At 38.9% G+C, this 18,353-nt stretch overlaps 2 protein-coding genes across 3 annotated transcripts; both read right to left on the bottom strand.

Annotated features, from left to right (window-relative positions):
* Positions 1–1,560: 1,560 nt before the first annotated feature.
* On the bottom strand, positions 1,561–4,534 carry LOC113967645 (parvalbumin, thymic CPV3). Its single transcript, XM_027683403.1, has 5 exons — positions 4,498–4,534; positions 4,247–4,314; positions 3,747–3,879; positions 3,211–3,320; positions 1,561–1,705 (listed from the first exon to the last, which is right to left on the bottom strand). The coding sequence occupies exons 2-5, from the start codon at positions 4,305–4,307 to the stop codon at positions 1,680–1,682; spliced, it is 330 nt and encodes a 109-aa protein (XP_027539204.1). The 5' UTR covers positions 4,308–4,314; positions 4,498–4,534; the 3' UTR covers positions 1,561–1,679.
* A 6,292-nt stretch (positions 4,535–10,826) lies between these two features.
* LOC113967644 (parvalbumin beta-like) lies at positions 10,827–14,059 on the bottom strand. 2 transcript variants are annotated; one of them, XM_027683402.1, is made up of 5 exons: positions 13,987–14,059; positions 13,564–13,631; positions 12,840–12,972; positions 11,992–12,101; positions 10,827–11,646 (listed from the first exon to the last, which is right to left on the bottom strand). In XM_027683402.1, exons 2-5 carry the CDS (start codon positions 13,622–13,624, stop codon positions 11,621–11,623), a joined length of 330 nt encoding a protein of 109 aa, XP_027539203.1. In that variant the 5' UTR covers positions 13,625–13,631; positions 13,987–14,059; the 3' UTR covers positions 10,827–11,620. The 2 variants fall into 2 exon arrangements, with proteins under 2 accessions (XP_027539203.1, XP_027539202.1); XM_027683401.1 differs by having other exon boundaries at positions 10,890–11,646; positions 13,564–13,634; positions 13,987–14,054.
* Positions 14,060–18,353: the final 4,294 nt, after the last annotated feature.

Here is an 18,353-nt window from a genome sequence, read left to right as displayed (position 1 = left end):
AGGACACCTAATTGTCAGTGAAATGGAGAGCAGTTTGTTTGTTACTTACATGTGAACTACTCCAAGACCCTTCTGTCATCAGACTGATTTCATTGCCAAGAAAACACTTTATTTCTTGTGACTATCCTGTGACATCCACCCTATGCTGTGAGAATCGCCATGAGTCAGTTCCTCATGGTCAGACCCTCAGCTTGTAAATCTGAGTAGCTCTATTTAAGTCACTGATACTCTAGAAATTTATGCCAGGTGAGCGTATTTCATGATATTAAAAAACAGTCTTAAAATTCAATGGTAATTTTTTATCGGTTTGTATGAATTTTGCACAGTAAGAGAAAAGATGTGAGTGCCATATGAAATTCTTGCCTGCACTGAATCTACCAACTTACAAACAACTCGTGTGGCACATTAAGCTGCTTGAAAACATTTTGAAATGAGACAAAAAATCTGTTTTCACTTGTCAGCTGTTAAGACCTGTGGATTAATAGATACGTATTTTTTTAAAAGGCAGTAGGTGTTTCTTGGCTGGCTTGCCAAAGCTTGGCTCCCAAAAGAGTAAATAGCTGCAGAGAGCACACAGGGGAGTCCTCAGGGAGGAATCCTTATGGAATTTGTGTTGGTGTAGTTGTGTAGGGTGCCTTGGAGAATGGCATTGCTTGAACTTTTCTTCACACTGAGTGAAGGAGATTTTTAATGTATTAGACTGCTTTTGCTTTGATGATGAACATGTTTGAAAGCCAACAGAAAATTTTTAATTACTCTTTTATTGGGTTTGCAAAACACAGGCTGGGAGAGAGCAAAGGGCCCAGCATATCAAAGCATCAGCATCCCCAGAGATGGTTGCATTTGTGAAGGACATTTTTAGTATGTCAGTCACAGCCCAGAAACACCAGGCAGAGGACGCTGGAGCTTTCTCAACATGCATTTGTTACAATTTCTTCCTCCACGCTTTTAGTCCTCTCTATTGATAAAACTAGAAAATACCACGAAGAAGATATCTTTTGCTTCCCCTCTGCTTCTTAGAACCTCACAGTTGTCTGAAACCTCAAGTCCACGTGGCTTTCCTTTTCATTCTTTCTGCAGGAAAGCATGTGGGTTTTACTTTCCTCATCTATTAATCGACTAATGCAAAAGAGTGGTTTGAAACTGCAACAATCTCATTCAGAAGCCACTTTTTAAGCAAAAATGTGTGACTGCTCTTCACTTGGGAGTCAGTGAGAGATTTTATCCTCACCTACCTCACAACTGTATCTCAGCTCCTAGTCTTTGATTGACATCTGAGTGTTCTGAGAGTTTAGGCTTAATCTAGGAGGAACTCTCACTAATTTCAAAAGATATCCCATATATGAAGATCTGATAAGACTAAGATCTTGGAGGGATGAACACTTTTAGTTTAAGAATTCACGTTTCAGTTTAGGAGACAGAAAAACAGACACAAGCTACAGTATATGATTAATTTTTATTGGGTATTTTTAAGGGAAGTGTCTGCTAAATAGAGTTTAGAACATGGTGAGTGGTCCACACAATGAAAAAAATCAGTAATGAGTGTTTCATTTTGTTACTAAGGCAATGAACAAATAACAGACACTGTCAAGATAAACAAGGGACTCCTGATTTTCAAGGGTTTGGAGTGTCTCATGCAGATTCATCTCACTTCTGTCTTGTTTGGTCCTTTTGAATCTCTAAGCCTGCACCATTTCCTGGAATTCTGTGAAAGATAAGAGATTATTTACAGTAGAAATACTAACATGAAAGGATTAAGAGTGAAAGATTAGTAACATATCAAGAGATTTAGAATAGGAATGAACAGAAAACAGTTCCCTGATAGATGACCAGAGAAGAGAGGCATTGCCTAAACACCCACTTACAAACAGCAGATGGAAAGGCAGTGTTTTGCTGGCACTTACAGGGAGTAATAAAATATTCAGGGTAGTTTTAGCCTTCTCTCTGCACAATACTAATCCTAGGCAAAAATATTGGAATGGCTTATGTAGAATTTGAGTAAGAAGTAGTTAAGAGCTGAACCAAAAAAACAATGAAAAGTGAGTCCGTGTGTTTGTAATGCTTCCATAGTTGAGAAGTGTTGATTTAGAGCACTGTCTAAAGCCAAAAAATTGTGCAGTTCCATGTGGTATGATCCTGGAGTATTGTGTTGTGCAATAAGATACTGTTATTGAAAGGTCTTTTAAATGTTTGGCTTCAGTGAATTAGTGTCTGATCAGTCCTGTCCTGAATGACTATATTAGTATATGGATTGCTTCATAAATCATGTGTGTTTATTCTGGCATAGTTCCTAAGGAACTGGATTTAATTCCTTCCAAAGAAAGAAACAGAAGAGCTCTGTCCTGCTGGTGCAGTGAGCTGGGGAATCTGCCTGCCAGCACATTCCCTGCGTGCTATTCCCTAAGCCTCTTTCATGCTGGCCCGGGCACTTGCTGCTCTCCCAGGGCAGTGCCATTGGCTGCCAGCCTTTTGTGTGAGTGTGCTTCGTGTTCAAAATAGGGCTCAGAAATAGGGAATGAGGAGATCAGGAGGTTTCTGCACTGAGCAGCCATTAAATCCCACCAGCATTTGCAGTGGTGAGTGCAACCTGCTGCTTCCTAGAACAGCTGCTCCTTCCTGTCGGGTCCTTACCCTGCCACTGAAGATAAATAGCATCCAACAGATCCTGCTGGGGGATCTTGTGTTGGAGTAGTGACACTTGATCATTCTGTTCTCCTTATTATGCAAAACAAATATGGACCTATGTGCTGCTGGCTCCTGCATATTGGAAATGTCAGTCAGTGACTAGTGGAATTTCTGTTGGGAAATTGCTGCTGTAAATGAGCTGCTGTGTGTGCTGTTGGTTCCTCTGTGCACAGCTGGTTCTTTGTTCTTGACATTGCATTTGTGTGTTACAAGTGGTACCAGTGCTGCCTTACATCAGCCAGTGGGAGGAGAAATAAGGGGCAGTTCCCTTCAGAACAACTGGAAATCTGAGAGTGAGTAGCAACAGGAAAGTTCCTCAGGGTTTTTTCGACTTGTTTGTGCCAAAGCAGTAGCAGAGATGAACCTGTAAGGTCAGGGACCATTTCCACCTTTAAAAGGTTGCTCCTGCAAGGGTTTCAGTAAAATCACTGGAGGTACATTGATGTACCATCAACACAAAAGAGAATCACACATCATTACAACACACCCCGAGGAGCCTCGTTCTGCCTTTAAACAAGTCAATACCTTCAGCCCCAATTTTCCCGTCCCCGTCGTGATCTGCAGCTGCCAGGAAGGTCTTGGTTTCTGAGGTGGTTAACACTCTGGCTCCACACTCAAACCTCTGAAGGAAATACCTTGGAAGAAAACAACTTTGGTTTAGATTTTCACACAATATTATTTTTCTATGCTTGTTGTATAATCAAACTGATAGCTATCTCTAAATCATTTACCACAATAGTCAAGTCCTTCAAACACTGCTTTGTTTGATAAGCTAAATCTTAATTGTATATATTTCTGCTTTGTAAGTACAACCCTGATACAATTGATTCTGCTATCAAATCCAGCCCCAGGGAGTTATGTTTTTCTATACTAAGGATCAAAGGCAGGTATTACTAATTTGTTTTTCTCTGTAGGGATTATCTATTTAAATACAAATGTCACAATTTGCTGAAGGTTTTATCAACATTTAGCATAACTTGTGTTCACATTTGCAGAACAGTTCTGGAACGTAAAAAGTGCTGATAGCTTGATAACATCTAAATAGTTAATAAAATCCTTACTTGAGCTCATCTTCCTCAATATAGCCACTTTGATCATTGTCGAGAATCCGGAAGATCTCCTTGAGCTGGCTGCTACTCTTTTTAGACATCCCACTGATCTGAAAGAATTTTTTGGGACTAAAGGAATCTGGAGCTGAAAATAAATTAATAAAAAAATTAACCCCAGACCACTTTGTTCACTGTTCCTAAATGGTCTGAGGACACTGCTTTGCTACTTTATAGTTGTACTAAGCATGAACAGTAGGTGAAGCCTGTCAAGGAGAGAATGAATTTGCCCTACTGGCCCATACCCTCCTAAACATCAAACAAAATCACGTGGGGATAAGCTGCAAACTGCCAAGGTAAACCAGTTATGAACAAACATTCTGTGACAGCTGAGTAAAGAGATTATGGAAATCAGTTTAAAGTATGCACTTGTTCACTATTCCTTCAGGCCCGAGCCAAACTTGCCCCGTGTTACCCAAAATAATCGATTCAGAGGGTTTGAATTGTTTTCTCACCTTGGCAGTCCCGCAGAGCAGCAGCAATATCCGAAGGGCTTAGAATGTCTGTGAGGCTCATTTTAAACCTGGGCAAAAGAGTATATTCCAAACAGAGTTGTGAAATGCAAATGCATCTTACAAAAAAATTGGTTTTCTTGTGTTTCGAAGAATACTATAAAGATAACAAGGCTTCTATGAGTGGATTAATCTAATTGATCAAACCAGCATCTCTGCTATTCCTAAACAAAGGACAAGATTTAGTACACTACTTCCTTAAAAAAATTCAGTGCTGAAATAATGCTCTTTAATGAGATGCGTTACATAAATCATGTTGTGAGTTGACTATCAATTTTTTTATCATTTACCTTCAACCTATTTAAGTACAGTACGTTTTTAAACTCTATGTAACTATTAATTTAATAATTAGTCTTACTGGAATGCATGACATCTGGCAACACAAATAATAGTAGATGCAGTGGGAAAAGGAAAGGCAAGAAAGTTTGCTTCTATTGTCTCCCCCAACAGCTCTGAAGAATAAAAAGAAAACTGATACTTATCTATATAAGGTCCATCCATATGTAATTTCAGCAATTAAAAGAAAAATCTTAGAACAATGGTTATTGTACTTACTACTGGTGCAGCTCTGCACAGTAATTTCATTTAATTATTCTCAAGTCAGCAGCTCACCTTTAGAGTTTTCTCAGCTAAGTAAAGGAAAAATAGCTGAGGAGACACCAGGCAAAATAGTAATGTTGGCTCTACTTGCTACTCTGTCTTATAAAGGATTCAAAAGGTGACAATAACCACTGCTTAGGTTACACTTTCATGGATCAAATGTTTGAATTGAGACCTGGCTCAAATTTCTTCCTTAACTAATTAAACTTTTCTTTCTATTTATATCCTAAGATAATATGGACAAGAAGAACATTTTATTTTAATAAATTCACTATTGTTTAATTAAGTACAACTCTGCCATCAAAACAGCCTTTCATTCTTCAAGTATGTTAACAAGTAACCTCTGCACCTGAAAGTCTCTCCTCAGAAGAGACTCCAGCAGTCAAATCCTTATGAAAAGAAATGACTTTGTTTTCCCTAAGTCTGTTGATCCTTTGGAATGTGTAGAGGAGGTTGGAGATGAAAGATCAGAGGTGACAATGTGTCATTCTGACAAAGATGACTTGTCACCAAGATAGAGGAAAGCAAGCCCTAATTTGGGTGATCTTTCTACAGTAAGATTCATTTCATACTTCCTGACAATGTTCTAAATTACAGAAACAGAAACCAAAGCCTTCAGTGACACAAAACTTTGAACTAGGTAAAGCTGAATAAGTTGACCTTGCTGTGAGTATTCCTTGGAAGATTATTATCATAATCAGGTGGCCTATGTAATAATTTATTTTGAATATTTTAGATTACATGAAGTCAGTAATAGGCTATTACCATAACTAATATTTGTAGTGAGTTGTAGGAATCAGACTTTGTCAGTGTAGAGATGAACTTATACACATCTTATAACACACACTCTCACAATCTATTGCCTTAATATGACATTTGAATTGGAGGTATAAATAAGTGGTGGTTTATTATATATTTCAAGAGCATTAATTTTGGAACAAAAAACGGTAAGAAAATTCAAAACAGCAGATATGAGGTTCTTCTTCTCAGACAAAAGTCTATTTCCAGCTTTAAGCAAGTTTATGTGGACAAAATTCTAGCATGTAAGCCAATAATACTCACATGTATTTTGTTTAGAGTTTATTGTGTAACAGTCTATTATGGTATCTAAAGTATTGTTCTCTTGTTAGATGAGCATAGCTTTATTTTTCATTAGTGGGAATAGCATGGTCTGCCAAACAAGTAATATTTTTTATAGTAGCAACAGTTACAAATTATACTGTGGAGTAGAGCAGTAATATATTTAAACCCTGGTGTAAGTGAATGGACTGCAGTGAGTTTGCTCCTGCTTGGTTTAATGGCAGTGACAGAAGTGTCAGTCACAGCAATTGTTCCACAGCACTGCTTGGGTTTGGATAGAGAAAAAAAGGTATCAGGAGCACAAAAAGCAGATATAATGTAAGGATACTTTTACCCTATTTGCTACATCTTCTGTAAGCAAAAAAAGGTGGCTTAAACCACAAATAATCACACTTGCCTTTGGTCCCAAATACCAGCATCTGGTAAGGAAATGATGCTCTCTTCTATCACTCCCAGTAGGAAAACTGCTTGTAGTAAACTGGAAGAACCCTTTCCTGTTAAATCTAAGGACCCTGGGCTGTTGGACATCACTATTGTCTGCCTAAAACAAATTAAACAATGCTGATTTGTAAAAGCTGAAGATCTGATCTCAGACCTTTGGGTGTTCTTTCCATTTATCTTCTTCATTCAGTACTATATACTCATGTTGATTTCTGGCTGAGATTTCCATGATATTATGGTCTATCAGGCAGTGGCAGTGATAGATCTTTCTCCAAATGATCTTGAAATAACTTTCATCCTTGTAGGTACCTTTTTCCACCCCGTGTGAGTTTTCTCCTTTATGATCATCTCAAGTTGACATGAGTTTGAACAGAATGGTTGTTTTACTGATTCCTCTTGTCATTTTTACTGCCAACATGTTTCTAGAGAAAAGGGGCTTTTTTATACCTCTGTGATAGCACTTTATAGGAGACTTCCTTTGTTTCTGCTGGCTCCTACACAGTGCTCATTGAACTACTTGCTTTGTTTGAATGTTTGACTTGCCATCCAACACTAATTAGTAACAGAGAGAATGAGGAAATTGAAATGAAGTAGAGAAAAATGACACGATCAAGGTGAGCACGTAATACTCAAGCTCAAAATATGTCTGCAACTAATTCAGGCACTGCATTAAAATATAAGCACATATGTTCAGGGAATGGCACGTGGTTACCTCATACACTGCCATGGCACACAGGGGGCTGAACTGTTCTTGCATTCAACAGGAGTAAAGTGGCCAGAATTCGTGTTATGTTAAAATATGGTCTCAACTAAAAGTGAGCTAATTGCTGTTATTGCTCACGAAGAGATCTTTGAATGTTTGAAATTCAACACTGACAACAAAAGTGATGCTAATCCTGGCTGAAAGATGGTTTACAAAAGCCTAAAAGAGCTGAATTTCAGAATCAAGTTGATGTCACTGTATATTGATACAGGTGGGAATCTAGGGTTACTGGGTTTTATTTATTTATTAATGACACTTCATCTGAAGTACAGGGTTCCCTCCACTACAATTAGAATGCAATAATCAGGGATTAGTATATTAAGGGATGTTTTAATGAAATAATTTATTTTACAGATAAATTGTTTGCTTGCCTTATTTCTGGAGTATTTGTTAAACCTGGATGATTGTAATTATTTTATGCATTCAAAAAGTGAGATCTATAAAAATGATTTTTTAAAAGATGTTATGCAAATGTAATGCTATAAAGAAAATCCCTAGTAATAAATTCCCTAATGCTGCTAGGTGATGGGCAGTTAACAGAAATGCAAAATCTGGCACAGAATCTGAGCATTGCACGAATTCCAGGAATGTTTAGCACTTGTTCCTATGAAAGTCAAGAAAAAAATATTAATTTTTCTTTGAGTTTGTTTATTTGTTTTGGGGTTTTTGCTCTACAAGCGACATCTGAAAGCTCTATTGAGTCATTCATCTGAATATTTATGTACTTATGTATCTGTTGTTTTCACCTGAGGTGTCTTTATTAAATAGTATTAAAGCAATTTTTTTTTGTTTTCTGACTTCCACAATTAAACTTGAAGGTGTGGTTCTGAGAAATACACAGCATTCATATTGATAAGTTCTTGCCAGAAATCTAAACATATGAAACAATTGTCTTCAGAGCAAGTACTATTTACTTCTCTAAGAATCAGAGGAAAGTTGTGTTTTGGTGAATCATTGACAGGTTGTGGACTAGTCCCCTTTGTGTTCTGTTTGGCATCAAGGACACAGTTAATTAGCAGTGGCAATCAACCAGAGCCATGACTTCAAGCAACTGCAAAAGAAACATCAGCAGTTGTCTCAGGTGAGATCAGAGGAGAGGTGTTAACCTGAGACCAGCTACAATAGTGTAAAGAGATGCTGTAGCAGCTGTTCTAAAACCCACACAACTCCATCTTTCAGCCCTGGCTGTGTCAGGGCCAATTGTATCATGATCCTGGATAACAGATTCTGCCTTTGTAATGAGTTTGGAAGTAACTGAAATAAGTACCCAGTAACCTGCGTGGTTGCTCAGTAGTGTTGATGCCTCAGTGGTGATGGCAGAGAATCCTGGTGTGCTGACAGCCCTAACCATTGAAAAGGACCTTAAAACAAAATGAGACAGATCCTACCCCTTCCAGTTGTCTCTTAAGGCACATGCTTTAATCATAAAGAAATAATTGCAAAATCTGATTTGAATTGTTGCTTGGACAGTAGTATTTTACCATATTTAACCGAAAAGTTTGAGCACCTGGAGTAGTACGTGGTTTTTTGGTACTGTGCATTATTGGGATGCAGGATGGAAGCCAGGCCCCATTAGCCTCAGTGACAAAGCTTCTTTTCCCTGCAGGATAATTACCCTGAGCACAGAGCAGAGGTCTGGACTGTAGAATCCGAGATACAAGATAGATCCTGAAGCACTCTGGTCTGGAGCTAAAGCAAAGCAGGTACTTCTCTCATGTCAGGGAAATGTCACGTGTGCCTTCCCAGCTCTAATGGTGTCCTCATGATTCTGTGTGAATGGAATGCATTTCTGTTTGAACATGACAGCAGAATAGGCTGACATAAGGGAGTAACAGTGTCACTAATTCACAGACACTGGTCTGATCAGCATATTTTTTCACTTAAAAAGCTGTCCTGGAAGATCTCTGCTAGCATTTGATATGATATATGTTTGTCTTCAAATGCGCTTGGAAGTGCTTCTATGACTCAGTAGCACAATTTTCTGTCTCTGATCCTAGATGTAATTGTCTAAGATGTTTCTCTCTGCTGTCAACATTATAGACAGTGTCAGGTGAAGTGGTCTTTAAGAATCTAAATTGTTCAGGTTTTCTGTGTATTTTGAGAATAACCATGCCCTGAGGTTCAAGGCTGTGAAATAATTTGGATGCTGCCTGTTGTGACATGTAAAAGATAAGTGCAGTGTTACTCTGCTGTTACTAAAATCCCTTTGCACGTGGCTGCATTTCACTGTGCCCCACAGTGGGTGAAGTCATGGTAGAATAAAGCAAATAACACTGAGGTGCTTCCAACTATTTCTGTATTCACTACCTGCCTGCCCTCATTGGGATTCCTGCCATTAATTTCAGCAGTAGGAGGATGTATAACCCTTAGTGAGGCATAAAGTACAATTACTCTATAATTAGAGTTAACCTTATCATAAATAACCATCAAAAATCATTTCTTTAACAGAAATGGCCTTCTAAATAACTGGAAACAAGTGTCTAGATTCAGACAAGCTCTTAAAACACATGTACCAAGCACGTGACAAAATTCCATTGGCAAAAGGCAACCACATATTTAGGGTCTCAGACCTCCAAATTTGTGATTCCAGTGGAATGTTCTTCATTTTAAGGGAGCTGTTTGGCAATGTATGTTTATGATCAGTCAGGAGTCTTTCCAGCTGGGGCTGTACAGGCACAATTTGAAGAGCTTTCTTAAAGCACCCAATAAGTAGTTACAGAAGTTTCACAGTACCTGACAGCCTGTGTGAGTGAGAGACACAGAGGAAAAGAAAGTAAATGTATTCTTGCACATAGAAAACAACATTTTCTCCACCAACATGCTATGTGGTAATACTGGAAGAAGGAAAGGTCTAAAAATGTCTCTAGTCACAAGCTCTTCTTAACTTTCTGGAGTGATCAGTGAAGCTGATATCAGACTTACCTTGTCATTAATTTTTTACTGTTCTTAATGGAATGGTAAGTGGTGAAATTGTCTTAGATTTGTAGGCCTGGCAGGCTAATCAGGGTGGAAGTAAGTGTGGTTAAATAAAGGAGCTGCCTGCTATCTCAGAAGTTATCTGAGCTGTCTGGGCCTCTCTTATTTAGCCATTAATGTTGGTACAATGCTTGAAAATCTCCTGGTGACCCATATTGCAGGGTGAAAATATAAACCATAATATCAGCTGAGATAAAAAGCATTTTCTGACAATAATGAGAGCTTTTAGCCTTGCAATCAGGCTGCATTTACTAAATCTGCAAAATTTCTTTTTTAATTGCTCACCCAGATGACACTGAAAGAATGAATGTCAATTTGTTGGATGGATAAATTTTTTTTCACTCTTAAAGGAAATTCTACAATATTAGGACCTGATTCATTCATTAGAGTTAATGGAAATATATTTTTGGCTAATTTATAAGTCATGAACATTTTATTGAGCATTCATTGAAGTCTTGGAGATGGCTTTAATTTTGTGTAATATGATGATTTTCCCAATATTGTATTGATATTTCCTTCCTTCTCTGTAATGTCCCATCACAAATGTGTTATACATCAGCAGAGAATTTTGAAATTAAGATTTTTCATCTGCAAATACTGAAACATCTTCTTAAATAGCTCCAACAAACAAAGCGTGTGACAGTTGTCTACCAGTTTTTGCAAAATTAGTGTCCAAGAACAGAATTGTCAAGAGTTCCAAATTTTAAAAGAGTATGTAGGAGCAACTCTCATGTTGGATGTATAAAGTTTGGGATGGTTAAAGCCATCAAGAATTGCTCTGCCTTGAATTAATTCAAGCAGTTGGAATTCCAGTTTAACTTCTCATCAGTGGAACAATAGTGCCATCGAGTGGGCACGAAGGTGAGGGATTCCTTGGAGGATTTTGAGTGTATTGCTATTTCAGTAATCTAGATTCATCCTGGATCCAGTTGATCTTAAATTGGTGGTTTAATTGGTGCTGGGTCCTGCCATATAATTAGTCTCTGGAACATAATCAGTTGTGTAAAGAGTGACATAAAAACATATGGAACATTAAATACACCTCTTGATTAAATACCACTGATACCAGTTACCACAACCAGGTTTTACACCTGGACATTTTATTAATTCTATTTTTTTCCAACATGTGCTAGCTATTTATGCAAATATTAAAAATTCGATGGCCCACATAGATGCTTTAAATTTCTCCTCTTACTGTTTTTATTTGTACCTTTAATGCCCAAAATCCAGATGAGCAGAGTGGATTCCAGTTCAGTCTCCTGGTAGTATAGACCTTCTGCTTAAAACCTGGTTTAAGTAGTGCTTGCACTACTTTAGATGTTTTCCAGCAATATGAAATCACTTGCCAACAGTCTTTCATGACCTTCCAGGGTATAACATGTGTAAATAAATAGTAGACTTGCAATAGGAAAGATTGTTTATGGCACAGATATCTCGGTCTTTATCTTGACAGCTTGTTAAGATTTGACCAGAGCTTGAAACTCTGAAAAATAAATAAAAGAGCAATAAAATGGGACCACATTTTGTAGTCACACGGTTTAAAAATTACTTTCTTAATTTTTAAAGTTAAAATGGGAAACTAATGATGCTTTTTCTGATAGTCTTTCCTTAAAGGAACTACACATTGTGGAGTCATAGTATTAGGTACCTAAGGCAAAGATAGTGTTGCCTGTAGTGTTGTATAGACCAGCTCCTGTGTTAGATACTCTCTACAATACAGAGTGAATCTGAGCACCTCAGACTGCAATACATAACATCCAGCTGCCTGGAGCTGCCATTAGGAAGTCTCCAAGGCAGGTATTATTCCTTTTACTAAAGGCAGTCTTACCTTCCACTCCAATTTTGCCATCTCCATCATTATCCCCTGCTGCCAGGAACGCCTTGGTCTCAGCATCAGTCAGAGCTCTGGCACTGGCAGAGAAATTCTTCAGGAAAAGTCTGTTAAAGGAGAGAGGACAAATGACTGAGACACGCTCAGTACTGGGAGAGTTTGGGGTTTGATATTGGTAAGAGCTGTAAAATGTCAAGCCTCATTCAGTTCTGCAGACTGTTTCAGTGGCAAAACTTCCTCTAACTTCAGTGAGAGTAAGGGTAAGAAAGTAAGAGGATGCTGCATCACAACATGTAAAAATGCTTGATGGCATCTTGGTTTCATTGGTTTAAAAAGGCAAAATGAACACTGGCTCTGTAGTGGCAGGAGTTGTCTTCCCTTCCTCGTTATCGTCTTTCTTTATCCTAAGGTGCAGATCCTTGAGAGTGACAAGAATTTCTCTAACCTTACTTTTAACTTCAAAGCCAGATGAATGTGATCTGGAAGGTAGAATTCATGTGACAGAAAGAAAGATGAGAGAAAAATAGCCCTTTGAATTCAGTCTAGTAAAGAATCTTGCAATAATAAGAAGCAACTGTAGCAGAACTGCTATTTTTATCTTCACAGTCTGTCAGTTATCACTACACGAAACAAGTTTTTTTGGTGCTGTCAGAGAGTTTTCTCGTTGTGATCCAGCCTTGCCTTTGTTATTTGACTTGCAGCTCCTCCAGCACAGGCACTCACACATGTGCACACACACACCATTGTCTCATCCAGAGAGACAGAAGGAAAGAGAGTATTTCTGACCTTGTTTTTAGATGACAAAACACAATCTTGTTGGTAACTCATTTTTTTAATTTACTTACTTCAGTTCCTCTTCCTCAATAAATCCACTCCTGTCCTGGTCAAGAATGCCAAAGACTTTGGTGAGTTCGTCTTTGGACTTGGAGTTGAGACCCACTTTGACAAAAAAGGTTTTGTAATCAAACGAGTCGGCAGCTGAAATAAGCAGGAAGGGGTAGAGAAAAGTAGTTAAAGATCTGGAACCAAAAAAAAAATCAGCTTTTTGGTCAAAAAGCAGCAAACTATTCTGCAGTGCAGTGAGGGTCATTACAAACCCCAAGTAACAATCTTTGATCTTCCTGATTTTACATCAGATTAATGGGATTTTTCCATCAACGATATCTCAAACCTAGGAATATAAATATCGGCTCTGGTCTTTATCATGCAAGAACATACATTTGTAAATAGATACTTCACTCAAACATAAATTCACAGAACTTGATGGTAAATATTTTATTGAAATCAGCAGTAGTTTTATTATTATTCTCTGAAAAAATAGGATTTCTGCTTCAGGACTTCAGGTATTGTTTTTTTCATACTTAATATTGCTACAATGCACAAGTGATGATGGGTTCCTGTACCTTGGCTGGCAAAGATTAAAACTTGCCTCTCTTCCATTGCCTTGCCTCCTTTATCTCTTTCTGAAACAGCCTTTTCTATTTCTATTGGAATTGGGACCTTGGGGTAGCAAGGACAGAGGAATCTGATAGATAAACTGAGAAGCCAAATTTAAACCATAAATATTACCTTGACAGCTCTGTAGGCCAGCAGCAATTTCAGCTTCTGTCAGGATACCAGAAAGAGCCATGGCAAAGCTACTGCAAAATGAAAAGCACTGTTGGTAGAGTTCCCACTGCTCTTGCTCTCCCAGCCCCTGGTGCCCAGGAGGACAGACAGGTTTCCTCAGGGGGGCAATTTGCAGCCCAGGTCCAGGGCAGAGCAGGGGATCTGCCCTGTAGGAGCCAACTGCTCCATCCTTTACTTCAGATCCATGTCCCACATCTGACTCACTGTTATTTCCAGATAAGGCTTCAGGTGCCCAGGCTGAGGAGAAACTCAAAGGTATTTATAGAACTGCCCAGCATTTGGGCATCTCAGGTTATTTCCATGCATTCTTTCTGTGAATTGTTGTGGTGTCTCCTAAAGCTCCAGAGGGAAGATTGAACTCACCTTGCCTCTTAGTTTCCCCCAAGCCAAGAAAATTTTGTAAGGTAAAAAATCTGCAGAGTCCTCTTGACTTAATGGTTATTCAAATGACAGAGATAACGACTTATATAGATTTTAATTAAGTCCTCTTGACCTTTTACAGAAGTCCCAGAGCCACGTGATGGCTCAGATACCCCAGGGGATAAGTTACTGTGACTGACAAGATGTACTAGCTAATCAGATTGATATTTATATCCCAAAGGAATGCACATGGTGTTTTAGACAATACAGAAGGTTTAGTGCCATACAAAGTAAATCCTTTCAGCTTGCACCTATTTTACTGAAGTGAATTATTTTTGATGTGTGAATTAAAAAAATATAATTTTTTTAATAGCTTAATGATAGCAACAAATGGGCATCTTCATGGTACACTTTGACTTTTAAGAACCTGACCCTGATAGGAATTACCCATGAAGCATTACTCCTGCAATTGCCCTAATTGTCTTCAAATAAATACTAGTACTGGTACATTTTTAATAGATATATCTGACATATCTGGGAATCTAGCTTTGCCTTTATTTCAGATTACTAGGGAATAATTGAGAGTATGACGTGGGCTTAGAGGGGATCTGATAATTGTGTCGGAATTACCGAACATTCAAGAAGTAATCCTCGTGAGAAGCCCACACTGAGATTGCAAAGCCTTCATAGATAGAAGTTTTGGAGTATCTCTCTGGCAAACCAGCGCTTGCCCGTAGGTGGCACCAAAGACAGACAAGTCCAGCCGTGACATCTCCGGGACTGCTTTGGGTGTGGGAAAACGGAGGAACAGAATGAGAACAGGGTAACGGGGTGTTCAGCAGGGGGGAGGAGAAGAGGAAGGAGCAGGTATTTAAAACAAAAAAGTCTAATCTACCAAATCACTTGAAAGACAGGAATATAAAAGACTAAACTGAAAACTCTGAAATAACTCCAGAGGACTTTCTTTTCATGATGATTAAGAAGAGCAGGTTAGTTTGTCTGTCTAACAAAACCAGGTTTTACTGTGTTTGTTTTTGTGCTGGCTAAATATTAGTGTCTGTTAAGGAGATCACTGCAAATATAATATCAGTTTGTTCTGTAGGCCTGGGAGTTAGAGCAGAGAGTTGGTATCCAGAAATACAGTTGATTGATATCTAGTTGTGATGGAACTGATGTGATTCCCTGAGTCAAGTATTCATGTGTTCTACTTGGACATAAATTCCCTTTTGAATTGAGGGTCAGTAACACCTCTGTGACTGCAGGGCAAGGCATTGTCTCAGGGTACCTTCTTTGATATTGTAACTGCTGTGCTGATCTGATTTTCTTTTCTGCAGCTGGATATACAAACCCTCTGATTTTCTTGTTTTCATGAGTGTAGGACATGCAGACAAACAAATGCAAAGTTATGGAGGAGCCATATCCCAGCTGCTGGTGTGCTCTGTAGGCCTTCAGTGCAGTGAGTGTACCAGACAGTCCATACCAATGGAATGGTATCTTTCTGTGCTTGCAAGCAAAAGTAACATGGAAATTAGGCTTGATAAAATGCGAACAGTTCATATTCCACGGTATCCACTCATTAAAATGTTTTTAAATACATGAAAAATTAAACATGAAAATGTTAGGTACGTGTCTGTTCGGGGATTTAATCAAGATGTATCTATTTCAGTAACCAATTCCAGGAAATTAATCCAGCCTTGGCCCCCTCTGCCCACACTGTTTGTGCAAAGAGCTCCAGGCGCCTCTGATGATGCTGCATCAAAGATTTTCCACATGGGCTGGCTGCTAACTTGGAGAAGAAACTTTACCAGTCTATGTGTGCAATGAATGTTCTGACATCCCCTTGCCCTTTCTGTGCTCTCGTACTTGTTAGAAGATGACCGTGAGATTTTGAACAGTTGGAGAGCTGAAATCGAATCTGAAGTTTACAAGTGGCTCTAGGTTGGGATTTCCAAAGGAACACAAAGTTAGGAGGCAGCCAGCTTCCACTAAATACAGGAGATTTTATCTTATGCAAGGTTCTGCTCCTTTTTCGAGACAACCCAAGATTTTGGTTTAAGAGAGATGATGGATTCAGTGGCTAAAGCACTAGGGTGGGTTAGGGATAGTGACCCTGGCCCTCTATATCCTTTTTTTAAAGAGGTTTGTGTTTTGTTTCCCTTAAAGAGGTCATAGTACATCTTTATTTAATGAGAAATATAGGGAGGATTAGAAATACAACCCTACAGGGTGATCAGGGGATTGAGGTGTTTGAGGACTGACAGTCTTTGGGCTTAGTGGAACTCAGATCTGCCACTCACATTTGGGGTTGCTCTTTAGTTGTCTTAAGTAAAGGTAAAACACATGAACAACATTTCCTTTATCCTGGGAATTATGAAGCAGTATTATACAGAGTATTATACTGAGTAGAATGGTTTTACTCTAAACCTGAGAACAGGTGTGAAAATCAGTGTGAAAATACAGGGGGTTGATGGATCCTTTCTGATTTGATGTAGAATAAACAATTTCTAACAGAATTTTGGTATTTAACTCTGTACTCAGCAGTGTTTTGTTTGTGTAAGTCATTCAAAAAAGCTTGATCAGAGGGCTTAATCCTAACTTATCAGATTGCCCAGAATAGTTGTGGAACCTCCATCCTGGAAGATACTCAAACTCAACTTGAGCAATCTGCCCTGTGGTGGCCTGGGACCAGAGACCTCCAGAGAACCTTTGCAGCAGGAATTACTCTCTGATTCTGTACATCAGTTGTGGTGACTTTGTGATACCACCACGTGTCTCTTTGCTCCTTCAGATGACATTCACAGAGACATCCTGCAATAGAAGTGTTTCTCGAGCACAAGTTCAGAGAACACTCCATGCTCTTCCCTAGGAAAACTGAAGGCTGTCACCGGCTGAAATGAAACTAATTGAAATGAACCTTCCCAGAAAACTTTACGTTCTTTGAATTTGTTTCCTTTAGTTGAAAAATACTCTCTTCTAGCTTGGTTAAAATGTGGATCCCAGTGCCAACAGAATCCTTAATAGAGAGCAGGTGGTGTTTTTGCTGAACAGTCTAGGGATTTTTTAGAAATTGGGGACTTTTTGGAGTTTTATTGTAATTCCTGCTAATGAAATGGCTGGATGGTTTTAGTAAGATTTCAAACACATCTTCTTGCCACAGGTTTGTGTTTCAGAAGAGTGGATTTTCTTGGAAGCGTAGTGAAGTTACAAGCACATACAGGAGTGCCTGATTCCCAGGAACACCTCATTCCCCTGGGGCAGCAGAAGGCAGGGATGTGCAGTTGTTCAGCATCTCTGAAATACAGGATGGGCCACTGTGCAGTGTTGCATTTCTTGCATTCCACGTGAGACTCTCAGAGGCAAAAGGAATGCAGCATCAGGTCTGTCACTTATTGTACTGGGTGTGCTGCCTGCTTGTGAGCCAGTGACAGGATAGTTGGGAGATCAGCTGTGTGAGGAGCCAGTGTATGTCTTACAGCTGGATATTGCTGCAGGGCTGGATTGCTTGGGGTTTTTTTCTTCAGCAGGGAAATGAATAAGGTGAAAGGAACCAACAGAGTCTCATCATTATGCAAAATATTTCTGTGCTGCAATTAACAGCAGCTATAATTTAAGCCCAGATTTAACATCAAAGGCAGTTGGGATAGAATTAGGATTTATGTTCATTACAATTCTGCCAAGGCTTCAGTGAGTCTGATTGCTGGAATTCCTCTTTTGCATTAGCCATCTTAAATCTGTCGACCAGCTCTCCTACATGCCTGGGTATGAGGGAGCTGTACTTGCCTCACATAATCATCTTGCAATTCATGGAAATGTTAACACTGGATGTTACATAAAAGTTCCAGAAGGCTTTGTTTCTGCTCTTCTTCAAAACAGCTGCCAAATTATAATTATCGTTCAGCTTCAGCGGGGAGTGTTAAAATGACAGTCAGCCTGTGAGCTGGAACCACATCATGGGAGATGGGGAAGGAGACACAGAAATGTTGGGGGGAAAATTTCCAACACACTCAGCCAGAAATGCCCAACATCCACTCACTCTGCTGAGCTCTGCATTTAACCACAAATCTTATTTACTTGGCCCATTAATGAAGACAGTGCTGGAACCAGCTCTAAATCCTCTAAGACACTTGTCAAAGGGAAGGCTGGTTCTTAGTAGTTTTCAGACTGAAGAAAGTTGCTAATGTTATGGAATATATAGATGATTATTCACATAATAAATGAAAGAATTGAGTAATAGCCATTATTTAGCAATGTAACAGGGCTTCAAGGGAATCAAGCAGCAAGACTGGCTGTTGTTTCATCTGTAGGAAACACAGAAATTCACGGATGTGGCAAAGGATTATTGTTTTGTACGTATTGAGAGACAATAAGCA

This window comes from Neopelma chrysocephalum, unplaced genomic scaffold (assembly GCF_003984885.1).
Source record: "Neopelma chrysocephalum unplaced genomic scaffold, ASM398488v2 Primary Assembly neopelma1_65, whole genome shotgun sequence".
Lineage (NCBI taxonomy): Eukaryota > Metazoa > Chordata > Aves > Passeriformes > Pipridae > Neopelma > Neopelma chrysocephalum.
This window is presented reverse-complemented; position numbering and strand designations above follow the sequence as displayed.